The sequence below is a fragment of the Anomaloglossus baeobatrachus genome, chromosome 8 (assembly GCF_048569485.1).
Source record: "Anomaloglossus baeobatrachus isolate aAnoBae1 chromosome 8, aAnoBae1.hap1, whole genome shotgun sequence".
Classification (NCBI taxonomy): domain Eukaryota; kingdom Metazoa; phylum Chordata; class Amphibia; order Anura; family Aromobatidae; genus Anomaloglossus; species Anomaloglossus baeobatrachus.
In genome coordinates, this window is record NC_134360.1 from 103,202,508 (window position 1) to 103,230,219 (window position 27,712).

Sequence of the window (27,712 nt, forward strand, 5' to 3'; positions counted from 1 at the left end):
ATTGCTTGTACTGTAATCTGCCTGTGCAGTATTCCTACCCCACATTTGGCTTAGTTTGCCCTTATTTTGGGGAGAATAGATTTGGGGTGTGTTTTTTTTTTTTTGTGTATTGTACTAAAATAAAGGTTTACATATTTTTTTACATCATGTTTTCTCTTTATAGTGTTGCTCTTGCACACAATTCTATTGTAAGCTGAAGTGCAGTTTGATTTGTTTTATGTTTTTTACTGTACAGTATTTTCTATTAGTGTACTGTAATAATTTTATATGCATGCAGTACATTATTTTGTATTACTCAAAGTTTGTATAAATACAGTAAATATTTTTGGGTTATGGAACAAATTGTCTGCATGTCAATTATTTCCTATGGGAAAATTCGCTATGATATAAGAGTAACTTGGTTTAAGAGCATGGTTCCAGAACGAATTATGCTCGTAATCCAAGGTTCCACTGTACTTTCTAAGGAGTTGCTGGGTCTGATGGCATTTATGAGAGATTTGTGAAGACACTGTAGGATTTTCAGTTGGCGACACACTAAACCCTCCTGACCCCTTTCTTGTTTACCCCACATCTCACTGATGGTATGAGTCCTGGGGTGGTGGGTCAATGGGTGAGGGTGGGGCTTTTTTGCTTTTTAGATATAGTGACCCCTATCACATTAAAGCTAAAATCATTCTCAGATCTACGCTCCCAACATATATTGCCCTTTCACCTATACTTTTCCTACGAACAGATAGAACACTACTTTTCGATTGTCATGAAAGAGATGTGGCCCTCACCCCCATTGGGTTCGAGTCTCTTTGCTCGGGACAGACCTCTACCTGATCTCTGCCATTTACTCCATTCTGGCTAGTCGTAACCCACCAGAACCAGCTAAACATTCTTATATGCAGAGGTGGGAGAGATGGGTGGGACGACCCTTGCCGGAGGCGGTTTGGTCGGTGGCATGGTCTAGGACATTTAGTTCCACAGTTAGCACTCTATACAAGGGGAGTCAAGTTAAGGTCCTGATATCGTGGTACCACACCCCTGATGTCCTGCACAAATTCAACCGCACCTTCCCTGATGTGTGCTGGAGATGTGGGGGAGCGTACTTGTACCTTATTTTTTGGACATGTCCAGTGATCATAGGCTTTTGGGATGAGGTGGAGTCCTTGATAGGTAAAATTGTGAGTGGAGGGATCAGTAGGGATCCAGTTGTATATCTATTGAATGTTCTTCCATCATCCCTCTGCAGATTTGAAACAAAACTTGTACTACATATTCTGACGGCAGCTAAATGTTTACGGTAATATCAGTGTTCTGGAAGAGAATAGCTCCTCCTTCTGCTTCGGACTTATGCGCCTGTGTAAAGGACGTCAGAACTATGGAGCGGATGACAGCACTGCTCCATGATACAATGGATAAGTTTGTCTCGACTTGGACTCATTGTCATGCTCTCACAGACACATATAGGATCTACAGTTAGGTCCAGAAATATTTGGACAGTGACACAATTTTCGCGAGTTGGGCTCTGCATGCCACTACATTGGATTTGAAATGAAACCTCTACAACAGAATTCAAGTGCAGATTGTAACGTTTAATTTGAAGGTTTGAACAAAAATATCTGATAGAAATTGTAGGAATTGTACACATTTCTTTACAAACACCACATTTTAGGAGGTCAAAAGTAATTGGACAAATAAACCAAACCCAAACAAAATATTTTTATTTTCAATATTTTGTTGCGAATCCTTTGGAGGCAATCACTGCCTTAAGTCTGGAACCCATGGACATCACCAAACGCTGGGTTTCCTCCTTCTTAATGCTTTGCCAGGCCTTTACAGCCGCAGCCTTCAGGTCTTGCTTGTTTGTGGGTCTTTCCGTCTTAAGTCTGGATTTGAGCAAGTGAAATGCATGCTCAATTGGGTTAAGATCTGGTGATTGACTTGGCCATTGCAGAATGTTCCACTTTTTTGCACTCATGAACTCCTGGGTAGCTTTGGCTGTATGCTTGGGGTCATTGTCCATCTGTACTATGAAGCGCCGTCCGATCAACTTTGCGGCATTTGGCTGAATCTAGGCTGAAAGTATATCCCTGTACACTTCAGAATTCATCCGGCTACTCTTGTCTGCTGTTATGTCATCAATAAACACAAGTGACCCAGTGCCATTGAAAGCCATGCTAGCCAGTCTATTTTTGGAATTGATGAATGGTTTGCATCTAGATGTGAACCCTTTGTATTTACTTTCATGGAGTCTTCTCTTTACTGTTGACTTAGAGACAGATACACCTACTTCACTGAGAGTGTTCTGGACTTCAGTTGATGTTGTGAACGGGTTCTTCTTCACCAAAGAAAGTATGCGGCGATCATCCACCACTGTTGTCATCCGTGGACGCCCAGGCCTTTTTGAGTTCCCAAGCTCACCAGTCAATTCCTTTTTTCTCAGAATGTACCCGACTGTTGATTTTGCTACTCCAAGCATGTCTGCTATCTCTCTGATGGATTTTTCCTTTTTTTTCAGCCTCAGGATGTTCTGCTTCACCTCAATTGAGAGTTCCTTAGACCGCATGTTGTCTGGTCACAGCAACAGCTTCCAAATGCAAAACCACACACCTGTAATCAACCCCAGACCTTTTAACTACTTCATTGATTACAGGTTAACGAGGGAGATGCCTTCAGAGTTAATTGCAGCCCTTAGAGTCCCTTGTCCAATTACTTTTGGTCCCTTGAAAAAGAGGAGGCTATGCATTACAGAGCTATGATTCCTAAACCCTTTCTCCGATTTGGATGTGAAAACTCTCATATTGCAGCTGGGAGTGTGCACTTTCAGCCCATATTATATATATATAATTGTATTTCTGAACATGTTTTTGTAAACAGCTAAAATAACAAAACTTGTGTCACTGTCCAAATATTTCTGGACCTAACTGTAACTTACTGGTTCGCTATGCCACTCCTGGGCCCCCTGGGGGGAGCCTGTAACCAAGGGTGGGATGGTACAGCGCCACGCTGTCTTCGGGATCTGTCCACCTTGAATTTGCCTGGTCTTGAATTGAGCCTTTATAGATCTTTTGTCTACCTTGATATGTACGAATTTGATATTATGCTTACCTCCACATACCTGGGAAATATTTACCTTTCTTTTTGTAATTGTTACGCTGTTGTAAAATGTTCAAAAATTAAAAGTTAAAAAAAAGTCCTTATCACCTACATAAAAGAGCAACAGTGAGACATGAATGAATAAGCTCATACCCATGAGAGTGTTAGCAGATGCAGACAGGTTTATTGCACAGAGGAAGAAATATCCCCCTAAAGTAGACACCACCCCCCAAAATAACAACTTTAAACTTGCACATCACCTGCTGTCAGCATATAAATCACACATACAACAAATAGTTTTGACGGTGATGCACGAGAAGGAAGAAGGTTGATTTGGCAGCCGGTGGTTGGGTAGGCCCGGTAGTCCACACTTTAGCGCAGTAAGATTCCTACAGTAATGCATGTTGGTTGCGTATGTACTGGTTCATGCAATTAGTAGTTAAATTATTTGAATTTTTGCCTCTACTGAATCGTTGTTTACAAAGTTGGCAGATAACGAAAGTTGGGTCATCATTTGCTGTCTCAAAAATGGCCCAGGCTAGGCAACTTTTCCTGCAAACTGTTGACCTGAAATCGCTGCTGGCCACAGCCAGAGTTGTGGGTGAGGATGCAATGCTTCTCATGGTTGCATCACTACATGTTTGTCCTGGAATCGCCAACATAACCTCCTCGTCTTACTCCTGCTCCTCATCTGCTTAGCTACTCAACTATGTGCATCTGCGTTCACACCAAGAGGGATCTACAACTTCATCATCATGCTCTATGTTGTCCACTCCTCTTCTTCCTGACCTGAAACCACAGGACAGTATGCGTGGGCCTCAGGTATTTGAGTCTCATCGTCATCACCACCCCCGGGGTTAATGTCAGTTGACGAGGGTCAGGATCTTGCTCGGACTCTACTTCATCCAAGCCAGGATTCAACTGACAAACATTTTGGGCATTGGTGCAAATACTTTTTTCCTCTTGAGTCTGGGAATCTTTCGAGCAGACCTCTGATTCTCATGGGATAAAATGTGTGAACAGCTCTGCAGACTTCACCATGTGTGGTTCCACACTGTCAGTTTGCCGGTTGGATATTTGTGATGCAAGTGGAATCAAGTATAATTGGGGTGGTACCTCTGAGGAATGAACTGTGTGTGATGGTGAGGTGCAGGAAAAGGAGAGGCCACTTGATAAAGTGCTTGCCATCCATTCTAGAACATGCTGTTTATCAGTCTCATTTCAAAGTTGAAGTGATGCGTTGCTGCCAAAAAAATCTATGGAGTAGGCTATCCAGTAACAGAGGTTGTTCTCATTTCTCTTGGGATAGGATGAGCTGGTGTTTGTTCACTAGAGCTTTGACTAACAGAACTATTCACGCCTATTCACCCTTCCAACACAACCTCGTCGTGATATACCACTCATGGTTGATGTACTGTTCCCCTTTCAAAGAGATGTTTCGCAACCCTACACCCACACCTGTTATACACCTGACAAAATGACAATTAATTCCTGCCTGAGTTGGCAATTTTGTGAAGGCACTAAAAGTACCAATAACTAGAAATGTGGTTCACTGCGTATTTGGAGCAGACATGGAAAACTGCCAAGACCTGTTTAGCTGGTTCACTAGCAAGTTTACAGCAGGCACTACTAACTAACAACACTGAGAAATGTGGTTGACTGCGAAATTTTCAGCAGGCAGTGAAAAGTGCCAAGAACTTTTTAGCTAGTTCATGAGCAAATTTACAGCAGGCAGTACTGACTAACAATACCTAGAAATATGGTTTACTGGCTAATTTGGAGCAGGCAGTAATAAGTAGCCATACCTATTTGGATCCTTCAATAGCAACTTTTAAACAGGAACTCACAAGTAGCAATCCATATTTCTATCATTTAAATACCAATTTGGGGCACATACCTTTCCCTACATTGCATGTCCCTATTCTACACTATCGCTCTCCTATCTATCTCAATTATCTATTATTAAACCGCTAACTAAGCTAACTGTCTAGCAGCACCGGCGGCAACACCGTCCCTAATGTTTCACATTCACAAAATGGCACCTACACTGCTTGTCCGCATTTCATATGCAGATGACATGTGACTTAGGCAGCCAATGACACAAGCCCTTGTGTGAAGTGAACCTTGTGGATGTTTGTTGCTCCATGACTGGCTACAGGAACATCCACAATAAAGTTGGGAAAAAATATGGCGTTGTGCGCCTTTTGGCTGCTCCTGAGTCCCAACCCCGTAAGATTAAACGGTTTCCCATAAAAATCTACAAATTTTATTAAAGATTATTAAAATATCAAAACACAAGCCTGACAATAAACAGACAAAAACCCCGAGTCCACACTCCATCCACTCATTAAACACATGCCCCCCATACATCATACATTACCACAATCCTATCCAAAAGCATAACATGTTATTAAAAAAAGCATTTTTTTTTTTGAACCATGATCGGTGATTGAACAAAACCGAACTTTTGGCTAAAGTGCTCGGGTTACCGAGCCCAAGCCAATCATGCTAAGGCTCGTACCCAATTTGAAATTGGTGAACCTTCATCAAATAGGTTTGCTTCTCTCTACCTGTCATACAGCAAATTACTCAAACTAACATTTATTTACTTTTAGGATGGAATGACCTTTGAAGAAAGAACATATGATGGTGGAAAGTTTGCCTCAGTGGAGGTGTCTGAGAAGCCATTTGATGAAGCAACAAAAGAATGTGTTCTTAAGCTTCTAAAATATGTTGGAGGCTCCAATGAAAAAGGTAACTTAAAATCTAAGTGTTGTATGTGGAAATTATCAAATCTTTTGAAATTTTAATTTGCAGGTTTTAAGAATTTTTAAAGAAAAAAATTGATTTGCATCGATTTCATTTACCGCAAGCCACTATATTGCGAAGCTTTCTATTGCCTTGAAAAAAGTAACATATATATTTGGTATGCATTTAGGAATGCCCGATGTAGCAAAATATAAAATCAATTAATCTTGATTGGTACACAGCGTGGCAAAATATAATTCCAAACATCAAAATTATGTTTCTGGATCGCCACAACGTTTTTTTAAAATGCAATAACAGGCGATCAAACACTAGCATCCGCACATAAATGGTATAATTAAAAACTTCAGCTCAAGACGCAAAAATAAGCCATCTTTGAGTCCCAGATCCCAAAAATGAGAACACTACGGGTCACAAAAAAACCCCACAAAAAGTGCAATTCTTTTTTTTTGGCCAAACGTCTGAATTATTTTTAACTCCTTAGATAAAATTAAAAGTATGCAGGTTTGGTATCTACGAACTCATACCGATATGAGGCATCATCATCATACGGACACATCAGTTTTATCCTAGTGAACACGGTAACTAAAATATCCCAAAATCAATCGTGCAATTGCACTTTTATAGCAATTTCACCGGAGTTGGAATTTTTTTTTCCCATTTTCTAGTACATTATATCGTCAAACTAATGGTTTCATTCAAAAGTACAACTCATCCCACAAAAAAAAAAGCCCTCATATGGCAAAATTGACAGAAAATAAAAAAAGTAATGGATCTCCGAACAATGCAAGTGTGACGCTCTGGCATAACCAGGTAGTCACAAATAAGCCCCTGCATAACACCTTCCCTCATTAGGAAACACACAGCCAACCAATAAACCCTAGTCACACCCCTTAGGGACAGATAGACACACCAGTGGGTGTCACCAGGCGGTTGGGACACGCCCACCCAGGGGTCCGGACAGCCCAGGGCGGGAAAAGCAGCAGATCAGTCTTGTTCAGTGAAGCTTAGAGTTCAGTTTGGAGAGGAGTGTGGGCTGGAGCTAGGGGTAGCTCCAGCAGTCAAGTCCAAGTTGAGCGGTGCCAGGGTAGGATCCCTGGTGCCTTGGCTGGAATCCAGATGGTGGTCTCCGTCAGCAGGAGATGGGAAGACGGCTCGGTGGAACCGAGGTGGACCGGGCCAGGGTTGTAGCCCGCCGCTACCGACACGGGAAACCGACCCGGAAACTGTAGCACAAAGGGGGGTACTTGGACCCTGAAGCCAGGAACCAGAAACAAGTGGAACTGCTTAGTTAACCGATTGAGGCCAGGACTGGGGGTCCTGTCCCACCCAAAGTCCCTCATAGAAGACAGCAGCCCACCGATTTAGGAATAGGAGGCGACCGCCGAGGCCCATAGATCCCACGGGCCAGCGTCTGCGGACACGGCTCCTTAGGCCACATCCAGCTGGGAGCAGACTCCTACGTTTCAAACTGGGAAGTCTTTTCTACTTAAACAGTGCAGGAAAAGGATAGAGACCACAAGCCGGGTGGGGGATCCCGAACGCAACCGGCCGCCACCACCTTGTTTTACCAGAGACTTGCGTGTTTTACTAATAGTGAGTACACCAGTACCCCCTGAAGTCATAATCTCCCCTGCACTAGAGCCACCGGGCCCCGGGGCCACCATCCCTGCCCACGGAGGCTTTAACAACTTGCTGCACAACATCTCCCCCAGGTGCCCCGTAACAGCAGCGGTTGTGTCCCACCTCACCACACACCGTGGGTGGCGTCACAAACTTAATACGGCCCAGCCCGTACATCTACGTCCCCCATTTTATTCGGCGTGTCCGCGAGACCCCCGGGTCCGGAGACCCTCGAGCCACCACCCCTGAAGGTCCGGATCCGAGCAGCGGCAGCTGCTGGCACGGGGGTGGCACACAAGCAATAAGCGAAAAATGGAAAATCGGCCGGGGGTATAGGGGTTAAAGACTTTTGTCCACGTGGGGGCCCATTCTTTCCAACAAAATCAGCACACATACAAACACCTCTACCAAACTGCAACACTCCGCACAGGACGTGCACACAAGAATGTAATCAAGGATTTAAAAAAGGGGCTAAACAAAGTTATTATTCTTGGTACAAAAAACCTCACACGGATGACACATGGGCGATATATGGATGACATCCGTGTGCCATCCATGATTTTCTCGGATCCATAGATTTCTATTGACCCTAAGCACCCGTATGGTCGGTCAAAAACGGACTTGTCTACGTGTGGAACACATGGACACACGTGTGCCACGTGGATTCATGTCCGTGAGAAAACATGGATGTGTGCACAGACCCATTGATTTTAATGGGTCTGTGTAGGTCAGTGTCTCCGGTACATGTAAAAATGGATGTCTTATGTACCGGAATCACTGACATGTGAAGGGGCCCTAAGGCTGTATCCAATCCCTTTCAAATTAACACAAATATAGCCTTAGCAATGTCAGATGATCTCACTATAGAAACAAATGGTAACCCTGTAGAAATTAACAGCTCATTTAATAATAAAGCACACTCACAGATTTATAAGTCTTTTAACCTCATAACGACGGCCGTACGACTTAAAGCGGCTGAAAAACAGTGTACTTATTCTGTTCCACCGCTTTAAAGCGTCGGTCCGAAAAAAGCCTGTAGCGCCCCCAGTGACCGAAAATCTCGGGGGTTTAAGCTACCGGGGGTAGCGGAGACCCCCCAGATTATGAATCGGGGTGTTTTTTTTGACCCCGATAATGTGATCGCGGGTATACACCGTATACCGACGATCACATTAAAAAAAAAAAGAAATGGCTGGTAAAACAGATTTCTTTTTCATCTGACGTGATCAAACATGTCAGATGAGAAAGAAATATAAACCCCTAGTGCCCCCAAGGCCCCTAGTACCGGAGAGTCCCCCCCCCACCCCTACCCCCCCCTCCGGAACAGTCAAAATGGCGCCGAAGCGTACCGAAAACTGCCGCCGCCGGCTCTGCATTCATTTCCCTCCAATCTGAAATGATCAAACATTTCAGATCGGAGGGAAATGTCCTCCCCCTGAGTCCTCCTCCGGTTCTCCATAGCCCTCCCCCTTCCCCCCTCCGGAGCATGCAAAATGGCGGCGTGCACAGTAGCTCGCAGCTGCATTCATCCTGCTCTCATTTCTGTCGCATGTGACATGTCACATGCAACAGAAAAGTTGTCCCCAGGTCCTGCCAGGTCTCCCGCCGTCACCCCCCGTCAGCCCCCGGTCTTCTCCGGTACCTGGCTGCTGCTCCGGTCCCCGCGTTCACTCCGCCTCCTTCTGGAAAGCTGGCGGCGCATGTGCAGACAGCGGCTGTCAGCTGGCTCCTTGCAAGCAGGGACGCTGACCTCGCTGCTGCTCATGCTTCTGTACTGTGGACCGGGGGAGCGTGAGTGCAGTAATCTGCAGCCACACTTCTCACGGAGGGCCTGCTGTTCTAGAAAATGGGGGGTACGTTCTCTGATCGTGCCCCTCATATTCTGGAATGAGGTTACTGCAGGTCACTCTGCCCTAGGTTGGACCGGGGCAGTGTGAGTGCAGTATTCTCAGATTACTGCACCCACACTGCTCATGGAGAGCTTGCTCTTCCAGAAAATGGGGGATACGTTCCCTGAGCGTGACCCCCATATTCTAGAAGGTCCAGAGTCGGCGTGGGAGCTCCAAAATGGATTACAGCGGCCGGAATTTGTTTATTTTCAATAAATTGGTGAAAGAGGGAATGTGTTGGGGAGCATTGTTTTCAAATAATTTTTTTTGTCTTTATTTCCTTTCTCGCCTTTTCATTGGGGGACACAGACAGTGGGTTATATGGTGTCTCCAGGGGAGGTGTGACACTAGGTTTGAAAAAAGAGTTAGCTCCTCCTCCCACAGCATATAACCCCAGCGAGGCGGGAACTAGCTCAGTTTTTTCCTAGTGTCAGCAGGGAGGCTGACATGTCTGCACTGAGCTCCACCAGAGGTGCCTCAGCCCAGCTTATTTTTACTTTTTATTTTGTTTTTCTTTTCTTATTCATTCTATTTTTGATAGGGGCAATACCAGGGTGCCTTGCCACCCCCGTTCCCCCCATGTATGGGCAGAGGAAACCTGGCGTGCACAAGCCGTCAGTCTTCCCTCGCGCCCAAGTGGTCGGGTCTGCGTATCCCTCCAGGCTCCCTGGAAGCACCTCACATAGGTAGCTCCAGAGGGCTAAGCAGAGCCGAGCACCTGCTAGCCTTGAGCCGAAGATGTGTCCCCAAGACCCCCGCATCCCAGGACCGACGCGTCTTCAGACGGAGCCAGGAGCAGGTAGGGAGACGACGAGTCAGTCCCCTGCATCCAAACCGCCGCCTGGAAAGGCGCCGGTGGGGCGATGCAGGCCGTGATCCCGGGGAAGCATCATAAATTTAGCTCCCGGCGTCGGCCTGCATTCTAGCAACGCCCCCTCCACTGCTCCAGAAGCCGCTCCCTCTAGTGGGCCGTCTCTCCCCTCCATGCTGCCAGAGAACACTGGACGCCATTACATGTGGGGAGCAGACACGGGTGAGATCGCCTCCTTGGCTCTGCGATTCTGCAGCACTATATAGCGCTCTGCTCAGTGGTATATTGCTGTCTTTCTAGCGGTGTGTGTCTGCTGGTTGGCGGTGTATATCAGCTTTTAGCAGTATATACTAACTGTGCCTGTAGGTATATACCGACTGTTTGACAGGGTGTGCTACTTTACTCGGTATATACCAGCTCTGCAGAGCAGTCATTTATAATACTGCTAGCAGCTCCTCACCCACAGCAGTCCCTTTATAATACTGCTAGAGGCTCACTGTACTTATTGTGGAACTGTTGCTGACCATGCGTAACCGCTTCCCAGGCATCCTCTATGGACCTGTACTATGCTTGTACCACCTGTGGACGCTCATTTTTGTAATGGCCGAAGCTATCCACTATGCCGGGGCTGCGATGCCCCTACTACCGTGTCACAACAGCCTCCGCTGCCGGACCAGGAGGTCGTGCAGTCTGTGGATTTGGCTGCGGCCACTATCCAGGCAGTACCCCAGTCTGATGATGTTATTCCTGCCTGGGCTCTTCTAATGTCTAAGAGGTTAGATGACCTGGCCGCTCAGATATCCCAGCCTTCCACAGGCTCTCACAGCCTCCCCCCGGCTCAGCTCCTCAGGGGAGCCCGCCTTCGTCTGGTGTCTCGTTCCCAGTACGTAAAAAGGCTGTCTCCAAAAGGCGCCATTGCGACCGTTACGTCTCGCCCGACTCGGACGATGATCAGTCTGACTCAGCCTCCGTGACCTTTAGTAGTCACGATTCCCAAGACTCTGACTCTGATCCATATGTCTAGACTCAGAAGGGACATCTGAAAGACACATTAATTTCGGTTGTCAATCACTCTGTTGATTTCTGATCAGCCTTCGGACCCGACTTCTCAGTCGGCAATCAAGCGGGCCAAGAAGCCTCCTAAGTCCTTTGCCCAGGATCCGATTTTTCATCAAATCATATTTAAAACGGTGGGATCACCCTGATAGGAGGTTTAATAAAAAATCCTCCTCTTCATTCGCTTATCCCTTTCCATCGGAACTGGTTAAGCTCTGGTCAGTGCCCCCCATTGTTGATCCGCCAGTATCCAGGCTGGCTAAACACACGGATATGTCTGTCTCAGACACCGCGTCTCTCAAGGACTCGTCTGACCGCGCAATTGATGCTGTGGTCAAATGTATTTTCCAGGCTTCCAGCTCCTCTCTGCGCCCCCTGTTTGCCTTGACATGGGTGGCGAGAGCTATGAGTGTGTGGAGTAGGAACTTGCGCAAGTTGCTTCGCTCTTGCAGTATTCCTTCAGAGGCTCTTGAGATCCTTGATTTGTTCTCTCTAGCCTCTAATAACTTGCTTCACAGCTCCTTAGATGCAGCTAGTTTGTCAGCCCTAACGGCAGCCAACGCTGTTTTTGCCCGCAGAGTCCTGTGGCTAAAGATATGGAACGTGGACATTGCCTCCGAGAAGTCCCTGTCCACACTCCCCTTCCAGGGTCTTCGTCTGTTTGGAGAATCCCTGGACAAGCTTATATCTGAGACGACGGGTGGTAAAAGTACCATTCTACCACAAAAGCGGCCTGTATCCAAAACTTTTAAAGTCTTCTTGGCGCAGGGAGTCCTTTCGGCCCGCCCCACAAAAACCATCACAGGGGTCGTCTCAACGCTCAGATCGGGGATCCGGTCCCTCAAGGGACTCTTCCTGGCGTTCCCACTCCAGGCAGTCTAAACCCAAGGGACCTCGCCCCGGAACAGCGCGGCAAAGGTTTCTATTCAAACCTCTTTGTCGTCCCCAAAAAAAAATAGATGGCTCTGTCCGTCCTATCCTGGACCTCAAAAGGCTAAACCGGTCCGTACGGATTCGGACCTTGCGAATGGAATCATTGCGAGCCGTACTAGCTGCTATGGAACCGGGAGAATTCCTAGCTTCCATAGACATTCAAGATGCTTATTTACACATTCCCATATGTGTATCGCATCAACGGTTCCTTCGTTTTGCCGTAGGTTACCATCATTTCCAATTCGGGACCCTTCCCTTTGGACTGGCTACTGCGCCTTGGGTCTTCACAAAGGTCATGGCGGCCGTCATGTCCATTTTGCACCCCAGAGGCGTTCTGGTCTTTGCCTATTTGGACGACCTACTTGTCAAGGGGAGCCCTCCTCAAGTTTGCTCAGAAAGCGTGCAAATTTGCCCAGACACGCTCTCAAGGCTAGGGTGGCTTCTCAACTTCAACAAGTCATCCCTCATTCCTCATCAGCGCATCACCTTTTTAGGTATGCTGATAGACACGGCTCAGGCCCGGGGTTTGTCTTCCAGAAGACAAGAGGTCTTCCCTGATCCGGGCCGCCCAATCCCTCCGCTCCCGCCGTTACCCATCCCTCCGGAGTGGAATGAGAGTGTTAGGCAAGATAGTAGCAGTCATGGAAGCCGTGTCGTTTGCCCAATTCCATTTGCGCCCTCTGCAATTGGATCTTCTGTCCTCTTGGGACAAGAATCCAGCCTCTCTAGACCGGTCAGTCCACTTATCTCGGACTGCCCTCAGCTCCCTCATCTGGTGGACTCAGGTCTCATCCCTATCTCAGGGGAAGTCCTTCCGCCCTGTCCACTGACACGTAGTCATGACAGATGCCAGCCTGTTAGGCTGGGGGGTGGTGTTTCTCCACCACACTGCTCACGGACGCTGGTCTCACCCCGAGCGATCCCTTCATATCAACGTTCTGGAGATCAGGGCCATATTTCTGGCCCTTCAGACCTTTCAACCCTTGCTTCTGGGCCTCCCACTTCGGATCCAGTCAGACAATGCCACGGCTGTGGCTTACGTCAACCGTCAGGGAGAAACTCGCAGCAGGGCAGCGATGAAAGAAGTCTCCAGGATTCTTCTTTGGGCAGAGATGCACATTCCCATTATTTCAGCTGTCCATATTCCGGGGATAGACAACTGGGCCGCAGACTTTCTCAGCAGGCAAGGTCTAGTGGCAGGGGAATGGTCCCTCCACGACTAGGTATTCCATCAGATCAGGGGCTCCCAGATGTGGACCTCATGGCGTCTCGGCTAAATGCCAAAGTACATCCCTTCGTATCCCGGTCGAGAGACCTGCTAGCGCTCGGCTCCGACGCTCTAGTCCTCCCGTGGTCGCAGTTTCGCCTGCCATACGTTTTCCTTCCATTCCCTCTCATTCCGAGAGTAATGAAGAAAATCAAAGCGGAGGGAATCCTGGTGATCCTCGTGGCCCTGGACTGGCCCAGAAGAGCCTGGTTTACAGATCTCCTCCACCTTCTCGGCGACACTCCCTGGCGTCTTCCCGACCACCCGGATCTTCTGTCGCAAGGTCAATATTCCACCAGAATACAGCACAGCTGCATTTGACGGCGTGGCGCTTGAATCCTTTATTCTAGCCAAGTCTCCTCTTCTTCCAGGGTAGTTCATACCATGCTTAATACTCGCAAGCCTTCCTCTGCCATCACAGGACCTGGAAGACCTATTTGTCCTGGTGTGACCGTCATCGGTCGCCCCTGACCTTTTCAATCCCTAATGTTCTTGCTTTTGGCAAGACGTTATGGACTCGGGTCTTGCTCTCAATACCCTTAACCCCTTCACGACCGCGGGCAGTAAAATTACGTCCTATTTTAACGTGACTTAACGACCAGGGACGTAATTTTACTGCCTAAACTTCATTTGATTGCCGTGGCCATAGCAACGGCTTTCAAATGATGTTCCCTGCTGTTTCTTACAGCAGGGGACCTTTGCTTGACCCCAGGGGGGGCGGCATCGCCACCCCCTATCGACGATCGATGTGATTGGCTGTTCAAATCTGAACCGCCAACCACATCGTTCGCACTAATTTCGGCAAAAATAATGCCGGAAATAGTGCGATACTGTGAGATCCAGCTATGAGATGCCACAGCTGCTGCAGCATATCATAGGTGGACCTCAAACATGTCGCCCCCAGCCCCTGCAGCACTGATTGGAGTGATCGTGCTATGACGCGCAATCGCTCCAATCAGTGTGCAGTGGGGCGGTCTGACCTGCCGGTGGCCGCCCTCCCCAGGCCTGTGCTGGCCTGCGAGCCCTCCCCCAACATGTCTGCATCGTGCAGTGGCTGGTACTTGTGGTACCACGCCACCGCTGCTGCTGCCGCCGCCGCCGTAGCTGAGGTCACCGCTCCTGCTGCACGTGAGTACTGTGCTCACCTTGCAGCCCGTGCGCGCTCCCGTGGTGCCCCTGCGCGCTCCCGTGTTAGCCCCTGCCCGTGCCCCCCTGCGATCTGCCCCCCCGACATCCCGATCTGCTCCCCCCCCCTTTCCCCGACATCCCGATCTGCTCCCCCCGCGATCTGACTGCCTCCCCCATTATATCTATTCTGCTTCTGCAGCTCCCTCTCCGGTCTCCCCCTCTGCTCTCCCCCATCCCCCTCTGCTCTCCCCCATCCCCCTCTGCTCTCACCCCCTCCTCTGCTCTCACCCCCTCCTCTGCTCTCACCCCCCCCCCTCTCCCCCTCTGCTCTCCCCCCCTCTGCTCTCCCCCGACGTCCTCTTACCTGTCTTCACTGGCCCGATCACATCTGCCTCCATTGCTGGGTCCTTCCTGGGCATTCTGCTGATCTGCCTGCTGCTCCTGTAAAGCTGGCCATCTCTCTGCCATCTGTTCCTCTGCAGCTCTTCTGGTCAGTGATCCTCTGGGTACTGTGAGTATAACTTTTTTTTTTTTTTTCTGTATCCCCTGTCCATTTTTACATCTCATCTGTCCGTGCGTCCCGCCGAGCGCTGATCAGGGATGCAGATAATGTATCTGCATCCCTGCTCAATTTTTGGCGGGACTTTTTTTTCTGTATCCCCGACGCTTTTTATATCGCATCTGTCCGTGCGTCCCGCCAAGCGCTGATCAGGGATGCAGATAACGTATCTGCATCCCTGCTCAATTTTTGGCGGGACTTTTTTTTCCGTATCCCCGACGCTTTTTGTATCGCATCTGTCCGTGCGTCCCGCCAAGCGCTGATCAGGGATGCAGATAACGGATCTGCATCCATGGTCAATTTTTGGCGTGACTTTTTTTTTTTTTTTTACGTATCCCCGACGCTTTTTGTATCGCATCCGACCGTGCGTCCTGCAGCGGCCGATCAGTGCACTGCGTCTGTACGTTTGAAAAGTCAAATGGCGCTCCTTCTCTTCTGAGCCCCGCCATTTGCCCAAACAATTACTTTCCACCACATGTGAGGTATCTACGTACTCAGGAAAAATTGCACAATACGTTTTATGGTGCATTTTTTCCTGATAGCCTTGTGAAAAAAAAAGCTACCTAGTTGAAGCAACCGTTTTGTGGTAAAAAAAACAATTTTTTCTTTTCACGGCTCAACGCTATAAACTTCTGTGAAGCCCCCAGGTGTTCAAAGTGCTCACCAAACATCTAGAAAAAATATTTGAGGGCTCTAGTTTCCAAAATGGGGTCATTTGTGAGGGAGCTCCACTGTTTAGGCACCATAGGGGGTCTCCAAACGTGACATGGCGTCCGCTAATGATTCCAACCAATTTTGCTGTCAAATGGCGCTCCTTCTCTTCTGAGCCCCGCCATGCGCCCAAACAATTACTTTCCACCACATATGAGGTATCTGCGTACTCAGGAGAAAATGCACAATACATTTTATAGTGTATTTTTTCCTGATAGCCTTGTGGAAAAAAAAGCTACCTAGTTGAAGCAACCGTTTTGTGGTAAAAAAAACAATTTTTTCTTTTCACGGCTCAACGCTCTAAACTTCTGTGAAGCCCCCAGGTGTTCAAAGTGCTCACCAAACATCTAGAAAAATTATTTGAGGGCTCTAGTTTCCAAAATGGGGTCACTTGTGGGGGAGCTCCATTGTTTAGGCACCTCAGGGGGTCTTCAAACCCGAAATGGCGTCCGCTAACAGGTGCAGCTAATTTTGCACTCAAAAATTCAAATGGCGCTCCTTGCCTTCCGAGCACTGCCGTGTGTCCAAACAATTGATTTTTACCACATATGGGGTATCAGCGTACTCAGGAGAACATGCACAATAAATTGTATTGTGCACTTTCTCTTTTCTCCCTTGAAAAAATGATAATTTTATGGCTAAAGTAACATTTTTGTGTTAAAAAGTAAAATTTTCATTTTTTCCTTCCACATTGCTTTGGTTCCTGTGAATCATCTAAAGGGTTTATAATCTTATTGGATGTGGTTTTGAGCAGTGTGAAGGGTGCAGTTTTTAGAATGGGGTAACTTTTGGGTATTTTCTGTCACCTAGGCCTCTCAAAGTCACTTCAAATGTGATGTGGTCCCTAAAAAATTATTTTGTAAATTTTGTTGGAAAAATGAGAAATTGCTGATGACCTTTGACCCGTTCCAACTTCCTAACGAAAAAAAATTTGTTTCGAAATTTGCGCTGATGTAAAGTGGACAAGTGGGAAATGTTATTTAGTAACTATTTTGTGTGACATATCTCTCAGATTTATGGGCATAAATTTTCAAAGTTTGAAAATTGAAATTTTCAAAATTTTCGCAAACTTTCCTAAATTTTCACAAATAAACGCAAAAAATATCGGCCTAAATTTACCACTGACATGAAGTACTATATGTCACGAAAAAACAATCTCAGAATCGCCAGGATCCGTTGAAGCGTTCCAGAGTTATAACCTGTCAAAGTGACACTGGTCAGAATTGCAAAACATGGCCCAGTCATTAGGGTGTTTTAGTGGCCGGGGGTGAAGGGGTTAAAGGACAAGTTTCTGCCTTGTCAATTTTTTTCCAGAAGCAGCTGGCTTCTCGCCCTCAGGTCCGTACCTTTCTTCAAGGGGTAGCGCATTTGGTCCCCCCTTATCGTCACCCCTTAGATCTCTGGGATCTGAATTTGGTTCTCGGAGCACTTCAGCTTCCTCCTTTCGAACCCTTGAGAGAAATCTCTCTTCAACGGCTGTCTTGGAAAGTTGCCTTTTTAGTCGCTATTACCTCTATCAGGCGAGTGTCCGAACTGGCAGCTCTGTCCTGTCGCTCACCTTACCTGATATTCCATCCTGATAAGGTGGTCCTTCGGCCTTCCCCCGCCTTCCTTCCGAAGGTCGTATCCTCTTTCCACCTGAACGAGGACATTGTGTTGCCGTCATTCTGCCCGGCCCCGGTCCACTCCTTTGAGAAAGCCCTTCACACTCTCGATCTTGGCAGGGCTCTGCGGATCTACATCTCCAGAACAGCGCCGTTGCGCAAGTCCGATGCCCTTTTTGTCCTCTCAGAAGGACACAAAAAGGGCGACCGGGCTTCCAAATCCACGATTTCTCGATGGATCAGGACTGCCATGTGTGAAACTTCACAAAAGACAGTTTAAGTGATGACCACACCCCAGAATACACTATATATACATATATATACACACATACATCGTATCCTATGTATTCATCTATGTGTATTTTTTATTTATTATTTTTACAAACGTTATTTTTAGGGGTGCAGGGGTACAAGAGGACCATAAGACCACTTCGGAGATTACTAATAAGACCAAAAAAGAAAAAAAACGAATACAAGGGTCTATAATACATACAAAATATTTTATTAATTAAAAACCATTTGATCTCAAGAGACACAGCCGGAGCTGGACAATAGGCGTCACAATCCAAACAATCATATCATCCCTGTCTCAGAGTTCAATATAAATAGGGAGTATATGTATATATAAAAATAAAAAATGTATCGCAGCATTATATATAATCAAGGATATTAATTACAACCATATAGAAGTTCATCCAGTTATATCTCAAACCAATAAATGTATAAATACAATACATTAGTTAATCATAAAGTGATAAGTATATAAATAAGCAAATCTTATATGTGTCCAAGAATTATGGTTACTAAACAATCATAAAGTGCAAAGTGCAAAATAAGTAGAAAAGAAGAGGAGAAAAGAGAGGTCAGTGTGCATACACATATATATACATATACATACATTGGTATTTAAAAAAGAACAGCCAAGACTCCATAGATGGCTGGAAAGAGTTAATGGTATAACCCGTACTTAGAAAGGGGAGGAGGAGGGGTGGGTGATAAGTTCCTAAAAGGATAAACTCTCAAGATGGAGGATATAAGAACACATATATATATACACACATTATATATATATATATATATATATATATATATATATATATATATACATTACATACATACATACACACACACACACACACACACACACACACACACACACACACACACACACACACACACAGAAATGTATTAATTCTCTGGGACCAGGTGTGAATCAGAGAGCAAAAAGAGCCCTTGTTGAATGATACCAAGGGGCAGTAGCCATGACGTATCTATAAGGGATAAGCAGGTTACCATGCTAAACACCCCCATACCAATCTACCTAAATAAAGATGAGAACCACGACTTTATTGCAGGAATGGCCACAGTTTTATTTAACCGTATATATGTATACCAAAAACTCGTGGCCCAACATGCCACTCAATTGTTAAACTTAACCTTATACATATATACCCGTATAACCAGAAACACCGATAGATCCGTCCGAGAGGCCAACCATCATTCCTAACCCCCCGGCCGTAACCTCCAAACCGGCCCAGAGGACCACCTCGGCCGTGACCACCCGGCCCAAGGTGAGGGGTAACAACGTTCCATCGTTGATTACCCCTACCCAGAACCTGCGGGACCTCCGCCCACAAGTTCCCATCCAGTCCGAAGCCACTCCCCTTGAGCGACTTCGTACCAACAAACCGACTGTCGGTACTCCCAACCTCTCAGACGGACCTATCACCCCGCCACAGACCGGCCAAGTGACCCCTTACTTGGCCCGGGCCCCCCACACCCCTAGTGCTTGCTCCAGGCCATCCCTCAAACCCAACATCCATAAATCCAGACACACATCGGTCAGATGAACCCCATCTCTCCTTAGATACTGCTCCGTGGACTCCTCCAATTCTCTATGCCGCACCACCAACCCACAATTCCTCGCCACAAACCTACCAATCGCCCGGTTCAGCTTGCTCCGAGCCCTATTAATACGGTCCACCGACCTACCAAAACGCCACTGCGTCCGAGCTATGATGTCCGACCACACAATAACTATGCCCGGGAACGCCCTCCACAAATGTAACAGGTCCAGCTTTATGTCCCTTTTCAATTCCCTCGCCGACCTTACTCCCAAATCGTTCCCACCCACGTGCAAAATTAACACATCAGGGTCACGATCCATACGGCTATAATAAGCCACCTCTGGGCGCACTCTACCCCAGGTCATGCCCCGAATTCCGAGCCACTTTACTCGGGCTTCCGACACCGACACTGCAAGCTGCTGACCGTCACGACGCATATCCGCTCGCAACGCTCCCCAATACACATAGGAGTGCCCGAGGATCCACACAAGGCATGGACCTACAAAATACAAAAACCACGAATAAAAACAGCAACAGAACAAGAAAATTACCACAAACCAGCATCAAACACAAACCAGGGATCGCCCACCCCTGACCATCACCTGACCAAGTGAGGCCTAATGTACAAGCGAAACCTGGAAGACTCCCACCTCCCAATCCGCCGGATACAATCCTCACTCAAACCCCACCTGGCGGCTTCCGTCGCCGCCCCTATCCGGAAGGAGTGAGACCCGTACTCACGTGGCTCCTCCCCCACCCTTGCTAAAGCCATCTTCAGCACCGCATTGAATTGGTACCGCGACAAAGCCAATCCATCCGCATGTCTAAGAAAAACGCCAGGGAACCCGCCGCGCACCTTTAAAAACTCTGACACTTGTACCACTGGGCACAACTGGTGCCCCGGTAAAGCAAACAACACTACTAAGCGCCCCCGGCCCCTCTGATCCGTCTTCGAAAAGCGAAGGCGACATTCCACTCTATCCTCCCCCAGCATTACATCCTCCAACAGCAACCCACCCAACGCTTGCTTGGTCTGGCTGACCAATTCACCAATGCGAAAGGCCCCAAAAAACGCCAACACAAAAGCTACTGAAAACAACACCCGCTCATAAGAAGACGAACACAATTCCCCCAAACACCCCACTAAACGATCCAACAATGGCAAGGACACCGGCCGCCTCATGTCACGCGACTGGGCCCCTTTTCGAAAACCCTTCATTGCCTGCCGCACCAGAAAATCCTTAGTCGCGTCCCGAACCCCTTGCATCTGAAACAAGAAGGCCAATGCCGCCAACTTGCCACCAATCACCGAAACGGACCGACCTGCCGAAAAATCCCCACTAATTAACATCAGGACCCCCAACACTCGGCCCTTGTAACCCGACTCCAAAAATTCCCCTCTCTCCAACTCTGCCCAAGCCTTCCACACCGCCTGATATCGGCACCAAGTAGCCTCAGAAACCGATCTCCTAATTCCCTCAAATGCTATACCGATGCCAGGTCCCACCGCCATTCCGGGCAAGGTTCTCCATCCGCGTCCGCTCCCGGCACCAGGTTCCTGAACCTGCAAAACTGAAACCGTGATAGCGCGTCAGCCACCTCGTTTCGAATCCCTGGCACTGCTGAGCCACCACGCAAATGTTCAACTCCAAGCAACGCAACCCCAGGTGCCGTAGATACCCCACAACCGGTGGGGATTTTGCCGACAGTGCATTGATGGAATGCACCACCGCCATGTTGTCACAATGCATGCAAACCCTTCTTCCGGAAAAAACGGGGCCCCACAACTCCACTGCCACAATGATGGGAAACAATTCCAGCAGCGCCAAATTCCTCACCAAACCTGCTTCCACCCAAAGCCGTGGCCACTTTCCCACACACCAGCGCGTCTGAAAAATTGCCCCAAAACCTGTCGCTCCAGCCGCATCAGTATACAATTCCAACTGGCTATTGGACAATGCCTCGTTCATCCAAAGGGTCCGACCGTTGTACCGGTCCAAGAACTCCTCCCAAACCAACAAATCCCCCTTCATCACTTTGGTCACTCTGACAAAGTGATTTGGAGCTTTTACCCCCGCGGTTGCGCTCGCCAGTCTCTTATTAAATATCCGCCCCATCGGCATAATGCGACAAGCGAAATTCAATTTTCCGAGCACTGACTGCAAATCCCGCAACCGCACCTTCTTGACCTGAGACAAAAACCGCACCGACGCCTTCAAATCCAAAAGCTTCCCGTCCGACAACCGGCATTCCATCGCCAGTGTATCAATTTCGATACCTAAGAAACATAGGGCCGTCATCGGCCCTTCTGTTTTTTCTTTTGCCAACGGAATACCCAGACTCCGCGCGATCCGCTCTAACGTAAACAACAACAAGGAGCAAACCGAAGAGCCCGCCGGACCCACGCAAAGAAGTCATCCAAATAGTGAATCACTGAATGGACTCCTGCCACCTCCTTGACTACCCATTCCACAAAAGTACTGAATGCCTCAAAATAAGCACACGAAATGGAACAGCCCATCGGCAAGCAGCGATCCACATAGTATTCACCATCCCACATACACCCTAAGAGATGAAGGCTCTCTGGATGCACCGGGAGTAAACGAAAAGCTGCTTCTACATCCGCCTTTGCCATCAGTGCCCCCCGCCCCGCAACCCTTACCAGCTCCAAGGCCCTATCGAACGATACATAACATACCGCCGACAACTCTGGTGATATCCCATCATTCACCGACAATCCTGCCGGATAAGATAAATGATGAATGAGCCGAAATTTGTTCGGCTCCTTCTTAGGTACCACCCCAAGGGGGGAAATCCGTAAGTTGGAGAATGGCGGGTCCTGGAATGGGCCCGCCATCCTCCCCAACTCCACCTCCTTCTGCAGCTTTTCCTTCACCACCGCCGGATGTTCCTTTGCGGACCTCAAGTTTCCTGGGCGAAACACCGGCGCCTCAGATTCAAACGGAATCCGAAAGCCCTCCGTAAAACCACGTTCCAACAACTCCGCCGCCCGAACATCCGGGTATCTATTTAAATACGGAAGCATCGCCTCTACCCTCACTGGCGTCCTCCCTTTTTCCAGACCCTTCCCCCGCCTTTCCTTTCCCTTTCTTGAAGCACCTAGCCAGAGGGTGGGACCCTCCACATCCGGAACACTCATGTTTGAACCGACAAGAGGCCCCGAACTTACACTGTCCCTCGTTATATTGCCAACAAGCCCCTTTTTTCTGTCCAGCCGAGGACCCGCCACTCGCACCCGGGCTCCCGGCACCCCCTCGAAAGGGCTGAGCCGGAGCCGTCATTAACCGCATCCACAAAGAAATATCTTTGTGGCCCCACTGGACACCCGGCCGCAGAGCCTTCCGTTGCCGGAACTGCTCATCATATCTTAGCCACCCTAAACCGCCGTATACTCTATACGCTTCCCCTATCGCGTCCATATATCCAAATAGGGCGGAACAATGCTCCGGCTCCTTTTCCCCGATCACGCTGGCTAAGATCGCAAAGGCCTGTAGCCAGTTAGTAAACGTCCTCGGGATCAACCTATACCTCCGTTTTTCCTCATCCTCTTTCTCCTTTTTTGTATCACTGGGTTTCACCTTATCCAAATTAAACTTCTCCAAAGGAAGCAGGGAAAACATTTCCACATACTCCCCTTTCCAAATCTTTTCCCTCACCTCCTTTTTCAAATGAACCCCTAACTGACCTTCAAAACACACATAAATTTCACTCCGCGCCCTATCATCCAAACGCACAACCTCATCCTCCTTTTTTTTCCTTTTCCGCCTCCTTACTCGCACCCACGTCAGCTGCCCCACCAGCCGCCTGTCCCGTAACTACCGCCGAGGTAGGGTCCCGCGCCGCAACCTCGCGCACCGGCGCCTCTGTTTGCACCACCTCCGTGGGGGCCACCCACGCCCCCACCGGGGCCCCAGGCCCAATCCGACTAACCCGTTCCGCAGACAACCCGTGCAACACCCCCAAAAGCTGCCCCCAAAACTCCGGGCCCGGTAAACCAGACTGTCCGACCCCCCCCCTCGCCCCCTGCGCAACGCTTCCCGCGACGGAACCCCCGCCCCCGCCCGCGCTACCCACAGCATAAAACATTTCTGTCGTCCGCTCACCAGGCTGCCGTTGCACCAACTCCGGACCAGCCGTGCCACGATCTTCCTGCTGCCGCTCTGTCCGACCTGCCGCTGCCGTTGCTCCTTCTTCCTCGCCGGAGTCTGACGAGCTGCCGAAATCCTCAGGGGGGACCAGCGAGGGGATAGCACGCACCTGGCGGCCGTCAACCCCCACGGTCACCGCACCCTGCTCGTCCGGGCGACCCCTGCTGGACCTCTTCCTTTTAGCCCGCCGTGGCGCCCTGCCGCCGTCCTTCCTCGCTGAAATCATGACAGACTGCTGCGCCGCTACTTCTCCTGTCCCTCTCAATGGGCTCCCTCCCTGCCGACTGCAGGAAGGCCGTGCAGAACTTGACCCTCGCTGGGAACACCCCCCAGCCCGATCCTCACTGGGGGGGACCGTGATTACAGATCTCATCCGTGCCTGCGAGCCACCGTGCCCCTCCTCCGATCTCCCCACATCGCCGCTCCCATCCGCTCCATCCCTCCGTCCTGCGTCTCTCCCCTGCGGCCTGCAGGGAGTCTCCTCCGTCCATCTGGAACGCCGAGCGCCACCCCCGGCCGGCACATCACTGGGAGCTGCTGTTATCACTGCTCCGGTCTGGGGCTGTGCAGGCCGCGGACCGGAAGTGGGCCTCGCCGAGGCTCCGCCCACCCCCGACCCGCGGGATCTCCGACGAAGATTCCTCCCGGTGGCCGGCAGCTCCCCACGGTGAGTAGAAGGGCTCCGCCTCCCCGGAGGGTCCCCGCAGGGGCTCCTGGATCTCATTCTCCCCCTCCAGCTGGGGGAGTAGCGCTCCGGCGGTCGCGCCCGCCGAGCACGTAGCAACGGCCCGGGCGCAGGAGCAGCAGGCAGCGCCGCTCCAGGGCCACAGACCGCCGCCAGCTGCTGTCGCAGAGCGTCCACCCCGAATACCTCGGAGGCCCCACGCACCATCTCCAGTAGCTCAGCTAAGGCAGCCATGGCAGCAGGCAGCAATACGTCCTGGGGACACAACTTTCCGGCGACAAAAGGGGAGGTAATCAGTACACCCCCTCTCTTATACCTCCCACAAACTCCCACCCCTTCCTTGCTCCCCTCCCAATCCCCTTACAGCTCCCTTCTACCAATCCCATAGCCCCATATATCCCCTATCCATGTAATCCAAATTAACCCCTTCCTAACCTGGCACCCTCCCGATCGTCATGGGGTCCATTCACCCCTATGGGGCTCACTGCCCTTCTTGACAGGGATAACCATATGCAAGTCTATTAGTCATGTAATGAGATTAGAGTTAATGTAAACACTGCAGCCCGTCAGGTACTACTATGATAATTACTGCTGCATAGACTGAATGCCCTAATCAGAGGCACAGGCAAAAAAAAAAACGTTTGGGGAGGGTCACAATCCTGTATCAGCTTCTGGTGGCATTTGCAGCTATTAGGTAATGTGCCTGCTTGTACTTCTCTGCTCTCACCAGAGCTCCTGATACAGTATACAGATCACAGGCTTTGTTTTTTGCCTGTGCCTCTGATTAGGGCATTATGCAGCAGTAATTATCATAGTAGCACCTGACAGGCTGCAGTGTTTACATTAACTCTAATCTCATTACATGACTAATAGACTTGCATATCGTTATCCCTGTCATGGCTACTGTCCTTTGGTATCATTCAACAAGGGCTCTTTTTGCTCTCTGATTCACCCCTTAAATAAAATGTGTATATATATAATGTGTATATATATGTATGTATATATGTATACTTAAATGTTCTTTTTTTTCTATTACTGACTGGGTTAGTGATGTCGGGTATCTGTTTAGATGCCGTGACATCACTAACCCCAGAGCTTGATGCCAGGTGACATTACAGCTGGTATCAACCCCGTATATTACCCCGTTTGCCACTTGCATATCGTTATCCCTGTCATGGCTACTGCCCCTTGGTATCGTTCAACAAGGGCTCTTTTTGCTCTCTGATTCACCCCTTGTCCCAGAGAATTAATACATTTCTGTGTCTGTGTGTGTGTGTGTGTGTGTGTGTGTGTGTGTGTGTGTGTGTGTGTGTGTGTGTATATATATGTGTACTTATATCCTCCATCTTGAGAGTTTATCCTTTTAGGAACTTATCACCCACCCCTCCTCCTCCCCTTTCTAAGTATGGGTTATACCATTAACTCTTTCCAGCCATCTATGGAGTCTTGGCTGTTCTTTTTTAAATACCAATGTATGTATATGTATATATATGTGTATGCACACTGACCTCTCTTTTTCTCCTCTTTTTTCTACTTATTTTGCACTTTGCACTTTATGATTGTTTAGTAATCATAATTCTTGGACACATATAAGATTTGCTTATTTATATACTTATCACTTTATGATTAACTAATGTATTGTATTGTATTTATACATTTACTAGAAGGTGGCCCGATTCTACGCATCGGGTATTCTAGAATTTACGTATTGTGTAGTTCATGTATGATTTTTGTTATAGATATAGATATATATATATATATATAGATATATATATATATATATATATTTTAGATAGATAGATAGATGTTATTGTGTGTAGTTACCAAGTGTTTGTGTAGGGCGCTGTACATGTTCTGGGTGTTGTCTGGGTGTGGCGGGGGGTGAGAGCGGTGTTGTATGTGTGTTGCGTTGTTTGTGGAGCGCTGTGTGTCTGTCGCGTTGTGTGTGTGTGTGTGTATGTTGCGCGGTTTGTGTGGGTGTGGTGTGTTTTGGGGGGAGGTATGTTTTGTGCAATGTGTGTGTTGTGCGGTATGTGCTTATATTTATGTATGCCGTGGTGTTTGTGTGTTGGGTGTTGTGTGTGTGTGTGCAGCGTTGTCTGTGTGTGTGGGTGTCTGTGTTTAGCGGTGTTTGTGGTTCCCTGTGTGTGTGTGTGTGTTGGGGGGAGGTGTGCACCTCCCATCGTGCTCCACCCCCCATCATGCCCCATCACCTATGCTGCGCATTCCCCATCGTGCTCCATCCCCCATGCTGCGCATTCCCCATCGTGCTCCATCCCCCATGCTGCGCACCCCCCATCGTGCTCCATCCCCCATGCTGCGCACTCCCCATCGTGCTCCATGCCCCATGCTGCGCACTCCCCATCGTGCTCCATCCTCCATGCTGCGCACTCCCCATCGTGCTCCATCCTCCATGCTGCGCACTCCCCATCATGCTCCATCCCCCATGCTGCGCACCCCCCATCGTGGTACATCCCCCATGCTGCGCACCCCCCATTGTGCTACATCCCCCATGCTGCGCACTCCCCATCATGCTACATCCCCCATGCTGCGCACTCCCCATCGTGCTACATCCCCCATGCTGCGCACTCCCCATTGTGCTCCATCCTCCATGCTGCGCACTCCCCATCGTGCTCCATCCTCCATGCTGCGCACTCCCCATCATGCTCCATCCCCCATGCTGCGCACCCCCCATCGTGGTACATCCCCCATTCTGCGCACCCCCCATCGTGCTACACCCCCCATGCTGCGCACTCCCCATCGTGATACATCCCCCATGCTGCGCGCACCCCCCATCGTGCTACATCCCCCATGCTGCGCACTCCCCATCGTGCTACATCCACCATGCTGCGCACTCCCCATCGTGCTACATCCCCCATGCTGCGCACTCCCCATCGTGCTACATCCCCCATGCTGCGCACTCCCCATCGTGCTACATCCCCCATGCTGCGCACTCCCCATCGTGCTACATCCCCCATGCTGCGCACTCCCCATCGTGCTACATCCCCCATGCTGCGCACCCCCCATCGTGCTCCATCCCCCATGCTGCGCACCCCCCATCGTGCTCCATCCCCCATGCTGCGCACCCCCCATCGTGCTCCATCCCCCATGCTGTGCACTCCCCATCGTGCTACATCCCCCATGCTGCGCACTCCCCATCGTGCTACATCCCCCATGCTGCGCACCCCCCATCGTGCTACATCCCCCATGCTATAATCGTTCTCCTATTATACTCAGAGAGGAGTATAATAGGAGGACTGTAATAGGAGGAGTAGTCCTGGGGGAGAGGAGTATAATGCCGGCTGCCTGCACATGTGTACCGGGAGCCGGTGTACACTGGTAACTATGATACACATCGGGTAACTAAGGGACCTTAGTTACCCAATGTGTATAATGGTTACCAGCGTTCACGGGCTCCGTCAAGATCCCAGCATCGCAAGGTTATGTCTGGCGCTGCTGGGATCGTGACGGAGCCGGTGTACACTGGTAACTATGATACACATCGGGTAACCAAGGGACCTTAGTTACCCAATGTGTATAATGGTTACCAGCGTTCACGGGCTCCGTCAAGATCCCAGCA

General features: G+C 49.1%; 1 protein-coding gene across 2 annotated transcripts in view; it reads left to right on the forward strand.

Annotated features, from left to right (window-relative positions):
* HEBP1 (heme binding protein 1) overlaps positions 1 to 27,712 on the forward strand; it is a 119,592-nt gene that overhangs the window by 37,014 nt on the left and 54,866 nt on the right. For both annotated transcript variants that reach the window (XM_075320898.1, XM_075320899.1), the window contains exon 2: positions 5,700 to 5,838. In XM_075320898.1, coding sequence (XP_075177013.1) covers positions 5,700 to 5,838 — 139 coding nt within the window. The remainder of the gene's footprint in view (positions 1 to 5,699; positions 5,839 to 27,712) is intronic.